This window comes from Ctenopharyngodon idella, chromosome 16, assembly GCF_019924925.1.
Source record: "Ctenopharyngodon idella isolate HZGC_01 chromosome 16, HZGC01, whole genome shotgun sequence".
In the NCBI taxonomy this organism is placed as follows: domain Eukaryota; kingdom Metazoa; phylum Chordata; class Actinopteri; order Cypriniformes; family Xenocyprididae; genus Ctenopharyngodon; species Ctenopharyngodon idella.
Window position 1 is genome coordinate 31,221,625 of NC_067235.1, and position 17,970 is coordinate 31,239,594.

The 17,970-nt window shown below is 38.6% G+C and overlaps 2 protein-coding genes across 4 annotated transcripts in view; both read left to right on the plus strand.

Moving 5' to 3' along the window:
* cdk14 (cyclin-dependent kinase 14) overlaps window positions 1-6,782 on the plus strand; it is a 183,260-nt gene extending 176,478 nt beyond the window's left edge. For all 3 annotated transcript variants that reach the window (XM_051865454.1, XM_051865455.1, XM_051865456.1), the window contains one exon: window positions 1,331-6,782. The gene's annotated coding sequence lies outside the window, so the exon portion shown is untranslated. The remainder of the gene's footprint in view (window positions 1-1,330) is intronic.
* A 1,204-nt stretch (window positions 6,783-7,986) lies between these two features.
* Window positions 7,987-11,877, plus strand: fzd1 (frizzled class receptor 1). The gene has a single exon (XM_051865453.1). It carries the CDS (start codon window positions 8,749-8,751, stop codon window positions 10,366-10,368), a length of 1,620 nt encoding a protein of 539 aa, XP_051721413.1. The 5' UTR covers window positions 7,987-8,748; the 3' UTR covers window positions 10,369-11,877.
* The last annotated feature ends 6,093 nt before the right edge of the window (window positions 11,878-17,970 follow it).

Below are 17,970 nucleotides of genomic sequence, written 5' to 3' on the forward strand. Positions count from 1 at the left end.
TAAAAAAATGAAATTATTGTTTTAATTAAACTTTTTAAGCTGCAAACATTATTTTATAGACTTCTGATGACATAATAATGTTGATCATTACATCAACTTAATATCGTCTGTAATTTAAACTCAAATTTCTGCGTTATTTGGCTTTTTTTTTTTTTAATTAGGTTGTAGTAACTTAATGAAATTTTCTTGATAACTTTGGAAATTAGGCTTTAGATTAGATTTCTAGTTCCCAGCATGCTTTCTTTGCATAGGAATGGATAAGGAGAATAAATGTTGAAATGAAGTGTTAATTTATTTATTTTTTAGTGAAGAGAAAGACCTGTTAGTGTTTAATGCTGTTATGTTTGACATTTAAAAGAGTTTCTGTAATGTTGAAGTTTTGGTGGTTACCATTGTGCTGAAGAGTAGATACATGAAGGTAAACACTATTGACTCTATAAGCAATGACTGCGCTAATGCCAATGACAAGTAATATCTTACTTGTTCATTAAATATACATGTTAAATAAGTTGTTAGCATGTGCTACAAATTTGGTAGTTGGAGCGACTTAATTTTTGTGAGTAATCAACTTAAAAATTTGTGTTTATGCTACAAATTATTAACTTAATGTAGCTTGTTGGTTGAACATAAATCGATTCTAGGGGCCCTATTTTAACGATCTAAGTGCATGATCTGTAGCGCATGGCACAGGTGTACTTAGGGCGTGTCCGAATCCTATTTTGCTAGTTTAACGTCGGAAAAAATGGTTGGCGCGCCAGACGCAAGGGTTATCCCTGTTGTCTTAATGAGTCGTGTGTGTTTTGGGTGTAACGTGTAATAAACCAATCAGAGTGTCATCTCCCATTCCCTTTAAAAGCCAGTTGTGCTTGCACCATGGCGGATTCGCTATTTACTTGGCAGAATTTGCAAATGGAAAGACTGAACGCTTCTCCAGAGAGGAATCCTTATATTTTTAATATTTAAAAATGTTTGTGTACTGCTGCACATCTCTGTGTGTGTAACAACATGCGTGTTGTGCACCCATCTATAGGCGCATATTACTAACGCGCCCTTTAAATAACAAAAAAAAATACTGCTCCATTGACTTTAGACTAGGTTTCAGTTGGTCAATGGTGCAGTCATATTCAGTTGCCTCAAAATAGCAACACGCCAACAATGCACCTGAACACACCTCTTTTTCAGACCAGCACGCCCATGGGCGCACAGATGGCCGCAAGTGCATTTGCTATTTGCTGTTGTTGTTGTTGTTGAGCCAACACATTATTTTTAGTGTGTGCTAAAAGTGCAAATCAGGACTGTCGCTGAAAGTTTTGTCTGTCTTTTTTTGCAGGTTGGCGCTGTCAGCTGTCAAGATGGAAAAAGGACAAAGAGGAAAATGAGATGGGAATGACTCTTCATGTTTATTTAAATTATTTCATTTCGAGCTGATTTGACCGTCCATGTGGAACTGAGGCAGCGTGAATCCAGTCAAATCTGAGATTTACCATCAGGAATGTTGCGTAACATCCTCACGTCGACGGCATGCGAACGACGTTCGGTAACATCAGACTTCAAAAGGCAATTAATACGAACTGTTTGTGTATGTAGCTACCTATGTACGAATGTATGTATGTTTGTACATTTAAATATACATGTCTATCTAAGAGAACAAACCAAATGCCCTTCCGCGAACAATCACACATTAACAAGGCCAAGCTGGCATTTCGCATTTCCTGCAATCTTCCACATCGTTGGCTATGGCACGATCCAGCTGCGCACCCAATAACGATGACAATAATTCCAACAGTAATAACGATATTGCGGTTGCAGCCTGATGGTGCACATTCACTCACTGCAGGGACTGCGCTAAAGCAATTAACACCATCACTGATCATCATTTGGGCGGATAACTGCGGTACTCGGTTTACGTCTCTGTGTGCGTTTAAATGTGTTAAATACAGGCAATACGCTTGCACTGGTGCTACTGTGCGTGAGTCAGAAAGACGGTCGCCCGCGTTTGGAAATGAATCTGTTTTCGCTGTTCCTTCTGAAGGCCCATGACAATCTTATAATGAATTGCACTCACTAACTGATCATTAAAATTGCCCGAACGATTTTTGCAACATTACTTTGAACTGTTAAAGGATGTTCACACAGGACGTGTTCTTGAATTCTTCTGTGCTATTTTTTGGTTTAAATCAAATGCCTGTGCTAGATGGACATCTCGTTGCATTATTGCTGCATTTTTGCATTGCCTTTATGCATTTTGTAGATACTTTTATCCATCTTGCATTGCATTCAAAGTATACATTTGATCAGTTGGGAATTGAACCCATAACCCTGCCATTGCTTGCTTTACAGTTTGAGCTACAGAATGCTTTATTTTTAAATTAAATATATGTCAAGTTAAACCTTGTAATATGTTAAAATTCTGGGTACGATCATTATGTTCCAGGTCAAACTGACCCAAAAATAATGCACCAAAAATCATAAAATCAAAAATTTTAATACTTCTCAAACATTACAATAAAGTAAGCATGAGAACGTATGATTTTTAAAACTTTATTTAACTATTTATTACTATTTATGACAACTTTTATTTTAATTTAAAAAAATATTTTTTTTTTTAATTTTGTGTGCTTTCCCAAAGCTCAAACAGTAGAGCATGGTGCAATGCCAACATCATGAGTTCGATTCCCAGCTAAATTTGCATGCATGAACAGATAAGTTACACTTCAAATAAAAGCTTCTGCCAAATGCATAAATGTAAATACCTCTTTTTTTTTTTTTTTTTTGGTCTATGCACCTGACTTTAACCATGAAATTGGTTTAAAATTGAAAACATCACAATCGTAATTCCACAAATCCTCAAAGTGTCAAAACTTTGCAGGCACGTTCAAGACCCTAAATGAGAAATATTCACTCTATTTTAAGAAAAACAAACTGGTTAACCAGTATTTCTGACATGTGTTGTGGGTAAAATTGACCCAGAATACCATTTCCATTCCACTATATCCAGCTGTTTTCAAATGCAAGAATGCGTTGTGTGTGAACAGCCATTTAAAGTTTCAGATTGAAGTGTTGTTGAAGAAGCAAATGCATTTCTCAAGTAGCTTTTCAAGACGAAAGATGACGTTCTGAAGGGCCCTTCCCAAAGTGCACTACTCTCTGATCACAGTTCTCAGAACAGCAGTGTACAATACTGATACTGCTCTTCCTGTTAATGTCCGTCCATTTTGGTTGATGATCAAGTGTGCAACATAATGAGATCATCATCATTTGAGTACAGTATTTTCTCTTTCTGTCAGTATATTGTAAAATATCAATGTGACTTCTATAAGTGCAAGAGCTAATTGAACAATAGCAATGTTTGGCCCTGCACTGTTAACATGGGATCGAATAAAGAAGTAAAATGAGTTCAGATTTGTACAGTAATGCCATCACCTTGTTTAGAAACAGATTATTTAATAGATCCAAAGCGAATGGAATGTGTGCAGACGTGCATGTCCAGTGACACATCATCAGTTATTATACAAATCCAGACATGATCCCTTTTTATTATGTTTTTAATATCTGTACTTCTTGAGTCAGCTTTAGTCATAGTAGTGTGACTAACGGTCAGAGGACTGGTTTAAGAGCAATGCCGCTTATGGAATTTAAAAGGTCGTCGCCTACTGCGAATGCACTTTTCAACATATTTGTGCAACATTCCAGCTTATAAGGTCACGTTTTGCACCTGTAAATACGGTAAGGCCACGTACACACTGCAAAACCTAATTATCGTTTGTTTTCGAGTCACTCCTGAATTTGAAATGATTGATGTAGTGATAATCAGTGTTGGGGAAAGTTACTTTTAAAAGTAATGCATTACTCCCTAAAAAAAGTTACTTTTTATGAAAAGTAATATGTTACATTACTTTTTTGTTACTTTTTCTCACCTGAGCTGGGCTTGCTTGTTTGTTTTTTAATAACAACAAAAAGTTCCTTATTAGTATGGTCGAATCAAATCATTGAAGGTCAGCAGCAAAGACATTGGTTAATAAAGTGAGATTAAATACATAAAGTATATTTGTGTAATTTAATATAGTTAATTATTACAAGTTTGCATAAAATTCTGAGATTGCGTTTCACTGTTTTTATTCATTTTGAGTGAGATGAGTAAATGCATATTCACTTTTAGTCTAGAACAGGAGTGTCCTGGAAGGGTGTCCACTGTCCTGCAGAGTTTCACTCCAACCAGCTTCAAAACACCTGCCTGTAAGTTTTCAGTATGCCTAGTTAGACCTTGATTAACTGGTTCAGGTGTGTTTAATTAGGGTTGGAGCTAAACTCTGCAGGACAGTGGCCCTCCAGGACCGAGTTTGAACACCCCTGGTCTAGAACTACAATAGCCGCTTTTCCACTGTCCGGGCAGTGCAAGCCAGGGCTTCCAACAGGCCAGGCTAGGCTAATAGCCTCGGACCTGTAGCACCGGGCCCAAAATCATGCTGCATTTCCACCGTCAGGCCAGAAGCTCCGCAGCGCTTCACCAAAACCTGCCCGTAACACCCCTATCTGAAACAACGTCACACAAACCCATCATTTCACCAACAAATGGAAGTTTTATCAGAAAACTAATCAGAAAGAAATTACTGGAAACTAGCAAGATTGCAAAACGAACACGATAAAAACGGCCATTTGTTGGCATTTTTGTTGTTTACTTAAAGATTTAAAAACCCAAGCATCGATGTTTTACCTCAGTTTTTACAATAATAATGATACATTGATCATAACGAATTAATTTGAGTCAAGATTAAACATTAGTCACAGAAATAAAGTAGTATTTACCATTATTTTATAGGTACTTATTCAGTCATGTCTGTTTGTTTATTTGTAGTCACAGGACAGTATGTTTACATCACATTTAGAAAGAATGATCATTTCTACAAATTTTTTCACCAAAAATACGACCTGAAGAACTTCAGCACTCTCTCCAGTGACAGTCCCAACAGTTATATTTTCAGTCAGAGAAACAGGAAGTTCCCGAAAAACTGGAGTTAATTTATTTTATGACACATGCTGAGTTGGATATGGATATCAGACAGTCTGGTATAAGTCTTTAATGCTGATGTTAGCTGGTAACCTATATAAAATCATCTATGGTGCTGCCGTCTCCAGACTTTGTTCGTAACCACTCCCTCAAGCCTGAGCTGGCCCGCTTTGGACCAAGGTATTCAGCGGGCCAAAAAATCCCTGGTCGCTGGCCCCGAGGAAGCCCCGACCAGGCACGATCAAGCCCTGGAAGTGACAGTTGAAACACAACTGGCACTGGCACGCACTAGCACACCCGCTTTTGGCCCGACAGTGGAAACGCGGCTAATAACCATCATGTTTACACAGCGCACACAACACCTCTGCACTTTATTTCTCTCAACATGGGGACAGTAGAGCTGTCAGTCAATGTGAAAAAGTAACTTAGATATTTTGTTGTAAATTGAAAAAGTAATGTGTTACTTTTGAAAAAGTAATCTGATTACGTAACTCAAGTTACTTGTAATGCGTTACCCCAACACTGGTGATAATCATAGCAACAGTTCAGCGAACACATATTAACATATTTTTGCTCCCAATTCACTGAAGAATTATGCAAAGAATTTTGCACTAAAATACGAGTGAATTCAGTGCTTTATATGAAGTGGAGTGACACCCGTAATAATCTGCAGTGTGAACGTGGTCTTATTCAACTCACCGGTTTATACTTCGAACATCGCCTCATCCATATTCTCAGAGTGACCTGCAGAAACGAAGAGACTGTTTTTATGTTGCAACAATGAATAGAGCTGCAATTCTGTCAGAAGCCAGCGTAACGGAGCCGCATTAAACCCGTTGCGATATTAATGGATTCCAGCCAGTATTAGCAGCCGAATAATAATTTTTCATGCAACGTGCGTGCTTTAAACATGTAAGAGCTCCTTCTGCCTTTGTGGCAGTCACAGCCTTGCATGCAAAACCACATGCTGTATTTTAGGTGCGTAGAGTTTCTCCTTTTTTTGTGCTGGGCAAGAAAAACGGATGAGACTTGGGATGGAGAAAATATGAGTAATAATAATATTATTGCACATTTAGCACTGTGACGAACACACAAATCACAAACAAAAAAAAGAAGACATCATGTTTGCATAATCATTAGCGCTTGCTTCAAAGTTGGTTATTAAATCGATATATATAAATGTGTAAATCTACCATGAAAAGGGAACAGCTTTAGATTCCCGGTTTGCTCTATTGGACATGCTATGGAATGTGCTGTCAATACCACGCTATTCTCTGAATCTTTTAATTCATCTGTGAATATTTAATCTTTTTGTAATCTTTGTTATATACTAGGCTGTATATATATGACAAGGGGTCGAGACACCATGTGATAGTGCCGCTTCAGCGATCCACATTCAGGGTCACGAATGCCCCCTTTGACTAATTCATATTCCGTATATATACTGGTTGGGAAAAAGGCGTTGAGGTTCGACATGCATCCGCTGTGCTGAACACTGAATCTGTGTTTTTGCTTCACTTGCCTATATATTTTTTTTTTTTCTTTTTGTAAAATGCACTGAAATAATGCAGAATTTTGACAAGCAGTTCTGGAACCTAGAAGTGTAACTGGTCACTTTATAACAAACGAAACGTAGAATATATTAGAGTAGTAAATGCATTATTTGTTAGAAGCTGTATGTAATGTTATTATGGAAGATGTAATGTCCTTCTGTAAATGTTGTTTATCGTTGTTTTACCTGAAATAAATAAAGTTTATTAACGCTTCAAACCAACCACCGTTTTCACAATTGAACCTGGTGAGTGATGATTTGTAGCTCACTGCATTGCTTTCAGTAGAAGATGGCATTAGCATGTGATTAATCTGAACTATATGAACAAGCTGAGATTAAATAGTGATATTTGCTTTTGTAGAGCCACAAATGTGTGTGCTTTCAGTTCGCAAGGTTTAAGTCAACAGTTCAGAGGAAAAGGTTCACAAACAGACATTATCAGTGAGTTCACATGCATGTTTACACGTCATCATGAACCCTAAGTTTCTTTACTTAATTTTAAAGAGCCCAAAAGGTTCAATATAAGGAGAAATGTCTTAAATGATTGCATAATACTTTCATGTTTAACAGGTTAGTATTTTTTTTTTCCAGTGTAAGTATGTTTACGAGCTACTTAATTCATAAAATATCGTTTTAAATAAAAAATTATGCCATGATGGAACCCCTAAAAGGTTCTACATATGATGCGCCTGACGGAAGCCTTTAAGGTTCTATATGGAATCTTTTCTTCTAAGAGTGACGCATTTAAAATGCAAAATATTGAGTTATTTGCACTCAGAGTTGTACACAATTTAAGGTCCAGTATGAGTGACAGAGCTGGTTCAGCGTTTCATGTTCGTTAATCAGAATGATTATACAGTAAGGCAAAATGGAACATGAAAAATGAATATTTACTCAGGCAAAAGTTGTTTTGTATTCCAGCCAGTATCCAGACTCTTAGTGAAGGCTGTCTTTACATTCCCCTGTCATAGCAAATCATGTTCCTCTCATTTCTCTTATAGACACACACAGAAACCAATAGGAAGACAGCAGTCTGAGCTTCACATTAGGGGCCGTCTCTGTTTTTGTATACTGCAAGCAGATTGTGTTCACTGACTTTTATAAGTATGCAGATGGTCAGTCTAATTATTGTAGGTGTGTGTACAGGTAAAAACATTTCACAGATTTATATAGCTTTTATCCAAAACGATTTACATTGCATTCAAGGTGTACGTTTAATCAGTTCTTTTCAAAACAAAGTGTTTGCAGGTGTTTTTAAGAGCTATCTGTAAAAATATATCTACATAAATGAATATTTCCCAGGCAACAATTAATACTTTTATTATATTAAAGAAATGTTTGTATGAAAATTTTAAATACCTATGCAAGGCTGTCTAATATGATCTAAAATAATAATTTATCTTTGTTATCATTATGTACGTTAATAGTCATATTTATTTGATGCAAATGAAAACAAACCTGTGATTGCAAAACAGTGTTTTCCTAAAGATTTTGTTCTTGTATTTTCAATGTCAATAGTTACTGTTCAGCTCAATTTACTTCAAGTTTTGTTCTCATAGTGTCAGTGCAATAATATTACTGAATATTAAGTGTATTTTAAACCCCAACTGAGCAAGACAAAGGCAACAATGCATATCATCACATCCTGCATGCTTATGGTTTCGTTTACAGTATACAGTGTATAATGTGAAGTGGTATTTGTCCTGTAAGCAAAATCTGACTAGGCAAATATAGCAGCATTCTCTTTGACTTATTGTTCTGTCTAAAGTTAGCAGATATAATGGGTTCCGTTCAACAACCCTATACACTCGAAGAACGAACGTTTAAAGAACGTAATAAGAACGCAAAACGAACCACAGGCGAAAGAAATCCCGACGCTCCCTAACACGAGCCATCTGTCCGTAAACCCCGCCCGCGTTTCGCTTATGAACAGCAGACAGCGGGGCGCCTGGAAACAGGTTTGAACAGCTCACAGAAACTCTGACTCTACACAGCGCGACTCTTTATTCGTGTCAGGCATTTGTGTGGTTTTCTTTTCTTCCCTCGTTTCGTGATCCGCGGAGCAGCGTCTGGGGCGCCGCCGCACTTTCCTAAAAGTTTGACCGGAGTAAAAGCCCGTTTGACAGGATAAATCAACAAAGGGAGGAAGAGCGCTGGCGCAAAAGGAGACAAACCGCAGAAGGAAAGTATGGCCGCGCGCGATGCGTCCGCGCTCTTCCTGCTCGCCTTTGGAATACTGGGAGCGTGCGCGCAGTACGGAGACCGCGGCATGTCGGTTCCCGAGCACGGCTTTTGCCAGCCCATCTCCATCCCTCTGTGCACGGACATCGCGTACAACGAGACCATCATGCCCAACCTCCTCGGCCACACGAACCAGGAGGACGCGGGGCTGGAGGTGCACCAGTTCTACCCGCTCGTCAAAGTGCAATGCTCGCCGGACCTCAAGTTCTTTCTGTGCTCCATGTACGCGCCGGTGTGCACGGTGCTGGAGCAAGCGCTACCGCCGTGCCGCTCGCTGTGCGAGCGCGCACGTCAGGGCTGCGAGGCGCTCATGAACAAATTCGGCTTCCAGTGGCCAGAGAGTCTCGCGTGTGAATCGTTCCCGGTGCACGGCGGAGAGCTGTGTGTGGGTCAGAACACCTCGAGTGCGCCCGTCAACCCGACGCCTGATGTGACACAAGCGACACCCGACCACGTCCCAAAGGGGCGTTTTAAATGCCCAGCGTCGCTCAAAGTGCCGCCGTACCTCAACTACCGCTTTCTGGGCGAGGAGAACTGCGGCGCGCCGTGCGAACCCAAAAAGCTCCACGGGATGATGTACTTCAGCGAGGATGAGCAGAAGTTCGCAAGGATTTGGATAGGGATTTGGTCGGTTTTGTGCTGCGCGTCCACTTTGTTCACTGTCCTGACTTATTTGGTGGACATGAAGCGCTTTAGTTACCCGGAGAGACCCATCATATTCCTTTCCGGGTGTTACACGATGGTGTCCATCGCGTACATCGCCGGATTTCTGCTGGAAGACAAAGTGGTTTGCAACGAGCAGTTCGAGAATGAGTTCCGGACGGTGGTGCAGGGGACCAAAAAAGAAGGCTGCACCATTCTGTTCATGATGCTGTACTTCTTCAGCATGTCCAGCTCCATCTGGTGGGTCATTCTGGCGCTCACCTGGTTCCTCGCGGCAGGGATGAAATGGGGCCACGAGGCCATCGAAGCGAACTCGCAGTACTTCCACCTGGCGGCGTGGGCAGTTCCGGCCATCAAGACCATCACCATCCTGGCGGTGGGTCAAGTGGATGGAGATGTCCTGAGCGGCGTCTGCTTCGTGGGCATCAACAGCGTGGACGCTCTCCGCGGCTTCGTCCTCGCACCCCTCTTCGTCTACCTGTTCATCGGCACCTCGTTCCTCCTGGCGGGGTTCGTGTCTCTGTTCCGCATCAGGACTATCATGAAGCACGACGGCACCAAGACGGAGAAGCTGGAGAAGCTGATGGTGCGCATCGGCATCTTCAGCGTCCTGTACACGGTTCCGGCCACCATCGTGATCGCATGTTACTTCTACGAACAGGCCTTTCGCGCGCAGTGGGAACAAACCTGGAGCGCGCAGTCGTGCAAGACGTACGCGGTGCCGTGTCCCGCGCACAACCCGCAAATAAACCCGGATTTCACGGTGTTTATGATCAAGTACCTGATGACCCTGATTGTGGGAATCACATCTGGATTCTGGATATGGTCTGGAAAGACGCTGAATTCATGGAGAAAGTTCTACACGAGACTGGCAAACAGCAAACATGGAGAAACAACAGTGTGACAAACTGCTTTTTTTATCCTTCACTTTTTTCTGATGAAAAAACAACTGTTTAAAGAGATGTACATAAACATTGTGATTTTTTTTGTAAGTATATATTTGTATTTAAATCACACTTGGATGTTCTTTTTTTAATCAAAGGAACTTTTTTTTGGACAGACCGTATTGTTTTGGAGATTATTTATGCCTTTTCTCTTGGAATATTCTGGGTGGGGATCTGTTTTTTAAGCCTGTATGTAAAACTGTGTCTTTTTTAATCGACATCAGTATTTCCACGGGCAAATATTCAAACTGCTTTTTACATGCAAAAAATGCAGAAATAATACTAATGTGTGTGAATTGTGCACCCAGCACTTATGGCCGCATATCATGGACAGAATTGAGCTTTAAATTAAGGCTTTGTGACTGAGATTTGTCTGGGTGCAGATGAATTATAGTACTGGAATGTTTTATGGAGACTGAGAACAAAAACAGCAAGTGATCCGTGCTGGAAAAACTGATTAGTCCAGCATGAACTGGTTTGCTGGTCTCCCAATCTGGTCTGGCTCGGACAGCAGCAATCTCAGGCTGTTTTAAAATGTTTTTAAGATGTAAAGTTAAGTGCCTTTTTCATTTTGGAGCAGCATTGGGCCCAGGCCTGCACTTTTGTTTAACTCAAAGAAATGTATACATGTGTTTCTTCAGTCTGTAATGATATTTCTGAAGGTTTTTTGTTCTCCTATGGCTCTTTTGCACAGAAGTACCTCTAAACATACAGCTAGAACGGGATGGACGGTGTTTGCAATGCACTTCTCAAATAGTTTAATGTCTGTGTTGGTATCGTAACTAATCCATGAATATGATGTGAAAAATGGCATGCCAACTTTCTGGTGCATATGTGTAGGGATAAACCGATAAATCGGCCGATATTTGGCTCTTTTTGAGATGGTCAGCAGATGATAATCTGGTCTGCTCATCCTGTTTGTCATTTCTAAAATTTAACGACAGGCCTGCGGATGGATAAAGCAATTTGCTTTTCAGATTTTTGAGTAATGCTGCATTTGATTTCTGGTTATCGGTATCGACATCAGCCATTAAAAACCCCACGTCGATCAAGCACTACATAGTAATTCACATCAACTGTTCATAATTCTTCTGGGTTTGTCGTGTCATCATGTGCTTTTTTTTTTAAATGCCTTTTACTGACCATCAGAAAATGTTGATTCTTGATTGTTCATGGCAAATATCTCAAATGCAAATGAATGTTTTTTGTTTTTCCAAAGGAAAATGCACATGGTGATTTGCGGAAAGCACTGGCAGATAGAGGCCTGCTCTGTTGAGATGCATCATGCATGAATCTGACATGTATTTAATCACACTAGCATTACAGTTTTCTACACCGGTGACGTCTGTTATTTTCTTCTTTCTCATACTTCTGCTTGTGATACTATCAAAAAACCCTTTATATTTATAGACAATAGTTTATATTATTCCGTTCTTTAAAGAATAAACTTCTCATTTGTACAAAATGTTCATTTTTTATGGCAAGTGAGTTTGTTTTCATGGCTGATTTTGTTTTTCTTAATCTCTCCTTCTTAATGCTGTCACCTGGTTTTACTGAGGCCTGCTTCTGTTTCTAATTATGTTATTATAAGGAATGACTTTTATGAAAAAAAGTGTTTTTCAGTAACACTTTACAATCAGATTCTGTATAGGTATCATGAACTAACAATGTTTTTAATGCATTTGGTCATTGTTAATTTATAAATGCACTATTGTTCATTGTTATCTCATGTTAGTTCATAATGCGTTAATTAAAGGAATAGTTCACCCAAAAATGAAAATTATCCCATAATTTACTCACCCTCAAGTAATCCTTGGTGTATATGACTTTCTTCTTTCAGATGAACACAACGGAAGTTATATTAAATAATATCCTGGCTCTTCCCAGCTTCCCAGAGTTTTTGAAGCTCCAAAGTTCATCCATCCATCATAAAAGTAATCCAGTGGGTTAATAAATGCCTTCTGAAGCGAAGTGATGGGTTTTTGTAAGAAAAACATCCATATTTAAAACTTTATAAACTATAATCACTGGCCTCCTGCAACGACAAGCCATGTTTTCTTACAAAAACCCATCGCTTCACTTCAGAAGGCGTTTATGGAGTTTTATGGATTACTTTTATGATGGATGGATGCACATTTTGGAGCTTCAAAAACTCGCCCACTATTCAGTGCCATTACAAAGCTGGGAAGAGCCAGGATATTATTTAATATAACTCTGACTATGTTCAGCTGAAGTTATATACACCTAGTATGGCTTGAGGGTGAGTTACTTATGGGATAATTTTCATTTTTGGTTGAACTATTCCTTTAAAGGGTTAGTTCATCCAAAAATAAAAATACTGTCATTAATTACTCACCCTCATGTCGTTGTACACCCGTAAGACATTCATTCATCTTCAGAACACAAATTAAGATATTTTTGATAAAATCCAGTGGCTCAGTGAGGCCTGCAGTGGTTCAATCTTAATATTATAAAGCGACAAAAATACTTTTTGTGTGCCAAAATGGACGATTTCGAAACACTGGTTCATGAAGCTTTATGAATCTTTTATTTCAAATCAGTGGTTCAGAGCACCAAAATCCCCTGATTTCAGTAAACGAGGCTTCATTATGTCATAAGTGTTTCGAAATTTCAATGGTTCACCACTGGGGGGTGTGAATTTGGCAGTTTGATACGCGCTCCGAACCACTGATTCGAAACAAAAGATTCGTAAAGCTTCGAAGCTTCATGAAGCAGTGAAATCGCCCATCACTAGATATTGCTGAATAAAGTCGTTATTTAGTTTTTTTGGCGCACAAAAAGTATTCTCGTCACTTCATAACATTAAGGTTGAACCACTGTAGTCACATGAACTGTTTTAAATATGTCTTTAGTAGCTTTCTGGGGATTGAAAAGGGAAATTATCTTGCTGTCAATGCAGGCCTCACTGAGCCATCTGATTTTATCAAAAATATCTTAATTTGAAGATGAATGAAGGTCTTACGGGTGTGGAATGACATGAGGGTGAGTAATTAATGACAGAATGTTCATTTTTGGGTGAACTAACCCTTTAACAATAACCAAGAGTAGAAATGCAGCTAAAAAATATTGCTCGTTGACTATTGCTGTAACTAACTTTGACATATTCAACCTTATTGTAAAGTGTTACCGTGACTTGTGAGATGGTTTGGTTATGTAATCCAGGGCAGACTGTTTATGGCTGCAGGTTGTTTGTGTTATTCAAACAGACCTCAAATGATCATTGTCCTCTGAAGTGTTCAGCTCCTCTCATGTCTAGTGAGAACAAAAAAGCATGAGTTGAACAGGTCCAGTCCTGTACTTTAACTGTTGAGAAACTCTCAGTAGTACATACTGTCACTTCTGACATAAATTTAACAGACAGTTAGACTGGTTCATTGAGTAGGCTGATACGGCTGTCACCATCATGTTGTATCAAAGCCACCATATGCTGAAATTATTTGTTATTCACTGAAAATCTTCCCCTTCGCTGAAGCTTGAGAATCTCATTCGCTGATTCAAAAATTACATGTCACGCAACGTTTGAGATCATTGATTCTTGCATGGTGAATTGTGATTATAAACCCTTGTTTTATGGTAAAGACCTGCTTGAAAATTCTTTTGTGTTGAAAGTCATACATGTTTGGAATGACATAAAGTTGAGTAAACAATGGCAGAATTTATGTTTTTTGTTGGGTCAAAGGTTAAAAATTAGTCTTTGGTATGAACACTAAACATTAAAAAGTTGCTTTGATAAGAACATGTGTTAAAAAAACAATGTAAATTCGGTGGGGTACAAAATTCGTAAGTAAAATTTTAACGAAGATCTAAATGGTTTTAATCATTTGAGTTTGATATGATTGCTTCATGCAAACATACCCTGCAGTATTAGGGGCCGTTCACACAGAAGGCGTTTTTCCTTTCCACTGCGCTACTTTTCCATTGGTTTTTAATGTAAACACGTGATAGACATAACCGTTGCGCTCTCGTCTTTTGACACTGCATTAAAAAAAACGCGAAGCTCAAGATAAAATCCAACTTTTAAAAAACGCATCTCTAGACCTTGCATATTTTTTTGTTCCTCTGACCTGCGTCTCACGTTTTTAAAGGCAACTTATAATGCCCCTTTCACAAGATGTAATATAAGTCTCTGGTGTCCCCAGAATGTGTCTTTGAAGTTTCAGCTCAAAATACCCCACAGATCATTTATTAGAGCTTGTCAAATTTGCCCCTATTTGGGTGTGAGAAAAAACACACCGTTTTTGTGTGTGTCCCTTTAAATACAAATGAGCTGCTGCTCCCGGCCCCCTTTCCAGAAGAGGGCAGAGCTTTAACAACTCGCACTTCGGTTACTCAACAACAACAAAGCTGGAGAATCTCACGCAGCCAAAATGACGACAGTGTTCAGCCTTACATTGTTCAAACCGGAGTCAGACACTGATGGAGAGAAGTTACAACTTTTAGAAAGAAACTGGATGTTTCTGAACGGTTAGTGGATACATTTATGAAGTTGATTCAACTCATCGACTAGCATGTGCCGTCATGTTAATCTTTTGTGCAAATCCAGTGTAGAATTGACCCTCGTTTGTGAAGCAGTCCGGTGTAAAATGACGGCAGGGCAACAACACTCTACTACAACAACTCTTCCTCTTCTCTAAAGCAGCCCAACATGGCCTCACCCCCTTTGTTGCGTGCTCTCGGGGGTGGGGTTAATGTCAATTTTAGGGTTTGTGATGTCACTAACCCAGGAAGAAGCTTGTTAAAGTCCCTACTAAAGTTAAAAATGTGAAATCATAATCAAGGACATTTTTAAGAGCCAAAACGCATTCTGTGTGAACCGACCCTTATAGTGCTTTGACACTGTTGGCAGGGAAACTTTTCCATTTGACTCATAGTTGCGTGTAATTGAACGTATTGAGTTCCACTGGTGTGTGTCAATCTGATCTGTTTGTGATATGCTGCATTCCTGCATTTGTGCAGTGGAATGTCCTGCACTGGAGTCTCAGATGGCAGCGTTCACAAGAACACAGCTCAAATGAACTTGTAAGTATATGTCACGTGCCTTTACACTGGATGACACCCACTAACCTGGCCCAGATCAGCACAATCATGTTTCCAGTGTTAATGCCACCGCTTAACTGTTTTGCAGCGGGTGCTGACTTGTTGAATGAGAGTGTGGGCAGGAAAATGTGATATATGTGTAGAGCTGCATGTGAAGTTAATCTTTGTAATAAAGCTCTTTCACATGATTCATCTCTGGGCTTCAGTGCAGCTCTCAACACTAGTGTCTCGTGCCTCTTTGACCGTGTTCAGAATAGCACACCTAGCATTTAACTATTTCTTCTAGTATGCATACTGTGCATAGTATGCAAAATTGTCTATTTACATGAAATACAATGATCACCTACTATTTGTTACTGTATCGAACGATACAATGCTCTCAACTTGACTTTGAGTACATTACATTTTAATTTGCATAAAAAATTTAGATTTATGTATTTCTGTTGCATATAAATTAAAACGGATGGTCCCACTTTATATTAGGTGGCCTTAACTACTACATACTTACATAAAAAAATAAGTACAATGTACTTATTGTGTTCATATTGTATTGCAAAACACTTGTGCTCCAATTGAGGTGGATACAGGTAAGGTTAGGGACAGGTTTGGTGGTATGGGTAGGTTTAAGTGTGGGTTAAGGTGTAATTATAAGTGTAATTACAGAAATTAATTACAGATGTAAAAACATGTTTGTACACAATAAGTGCATTGTATCAAATGATTCATTTAAATGTAAGTACATAGTAGTTAAGGCCACCTAATATAAAGTGGGACCGAACGGGTTACACTGTTTTAACATAAACAAATAAACTTAAAGTGATGCATATTTGTCATATATAGTGACAGCCATACACTAATGAAACCATTAAGAAATGTGTTTTTGCACTCCAAAAAATCATGGCATATTTTATTATTAACTATTTGCATCTACATGGTTTTATTTAAATAATTATATTTTCAAAATGCATGTATTCAAATTGCTTATAATCAGCTTAAATGTGTTCAATGTGAAAACAATTGCATTTATTCCATTAAAAAGTATGAACATAGCTGTGGAACAAGCAATATTTAATTAGTTAAAATGTATGAGACTGAAACAAATTGAATTTATTGATGATAAATAATTAATATAAACAATATAAACCAGGTTATTGTGTATTTAGTTTATTAGTAATAAATCTTGCCTGTTTAATTTATGTTTGACTGACAAATATGCATCACATTCAACTTATTAGTTTGTTTATGGTAAAACTGGGTAACAATTTATTTTGATGGCCCACTTTAGACATTCTACTAACTATAAGTAACTTTGCAACTCCATGTCAACTACAGTATTAGTGAACTGTCTGCTTAATATCTGCCAAACACTTTTTTTTTTTTGATGCTTCTCAACAGACAATATACTGACTATAAGTAACTTTGCAAGTATACTTGTCAATTTATTCTACTAACCTGAACCCTAACCTAACAGTCTACTAGTACTCTAATGAGAGTTAGTTGACATGTAGTTGCAAAGTTACTTATAGTTAGTAGAATGTCTAAAGTGGACAATCGAAATAAAGTGTAACCATTATTCACAGTATTCATAAATGAACCAAATATAATATATTTTTTTTTTTACAATTTTTTCAAACACCTTCTTGACTTATATGTTCAAACAATAAGTCTTCCAATGCTTGTACAACTTAAACCCATTTCTTTTAGCAAATGTGAAATAATGTTAGAAGAATGTACTTGTCGATGCTTCACCGTGTCCACTATGATGACGCCAGGCAAATTAATAAGCAGAATGACAATGACTCTTGTCACACTAAACATCTGGAGACTTTCAACTGTAGAAACATGCATTTGACATGAAGGGCCGTCTATGCTTCATATGCAGACTAAGTGCTCTCATGTAAACAGCAGGACTTGTGTGTGTTATAAGTGGACGTGCCATTACATTTTTCCAGCCTGGAAACCCCTTTCCGGTTGTCTGTAGAAAACTCGCCACCTCATGGAAAATGAAAACCACAAAGATATTAAATTACAGCCTGTTAACTCGAGGAATTTCTCCTCTGACTGTTCTCCTGTAGAGTTTAGCTTCTGAAGCAAACACAAAAGAATAAGTCCTTTAAGGATATAATGAATAAGTATGCACAGTTCCTGTCTGATTCAGATTCTAAATATTTTTGGGGTATAATTATCTGATTAGATATTTTAGGAGACACTTTTGAAGAGTCTGAAAGACTTTGCCAAAACACTTCATCAAGTGGATGCTTTCTGTGGTATATTTAGCCTCAGAATACTTCAAAATTGCATCTCATGAACGCAAATGGATTTAAAAACTTTCCTGGATTATTTGACGGATGGGGTGGTTGAAGCTGTTGATTGCTGCTTCTTCATAGACACTATTTAGCTTCATGAATCTTAAGCCCAAAGTATACTTCATTTTTTTACGCGTATGCGAGGGTCAGCGTACAGTGAGCGTGACGCGAATTTCGTTATCAGAAGAGTATGCGTGT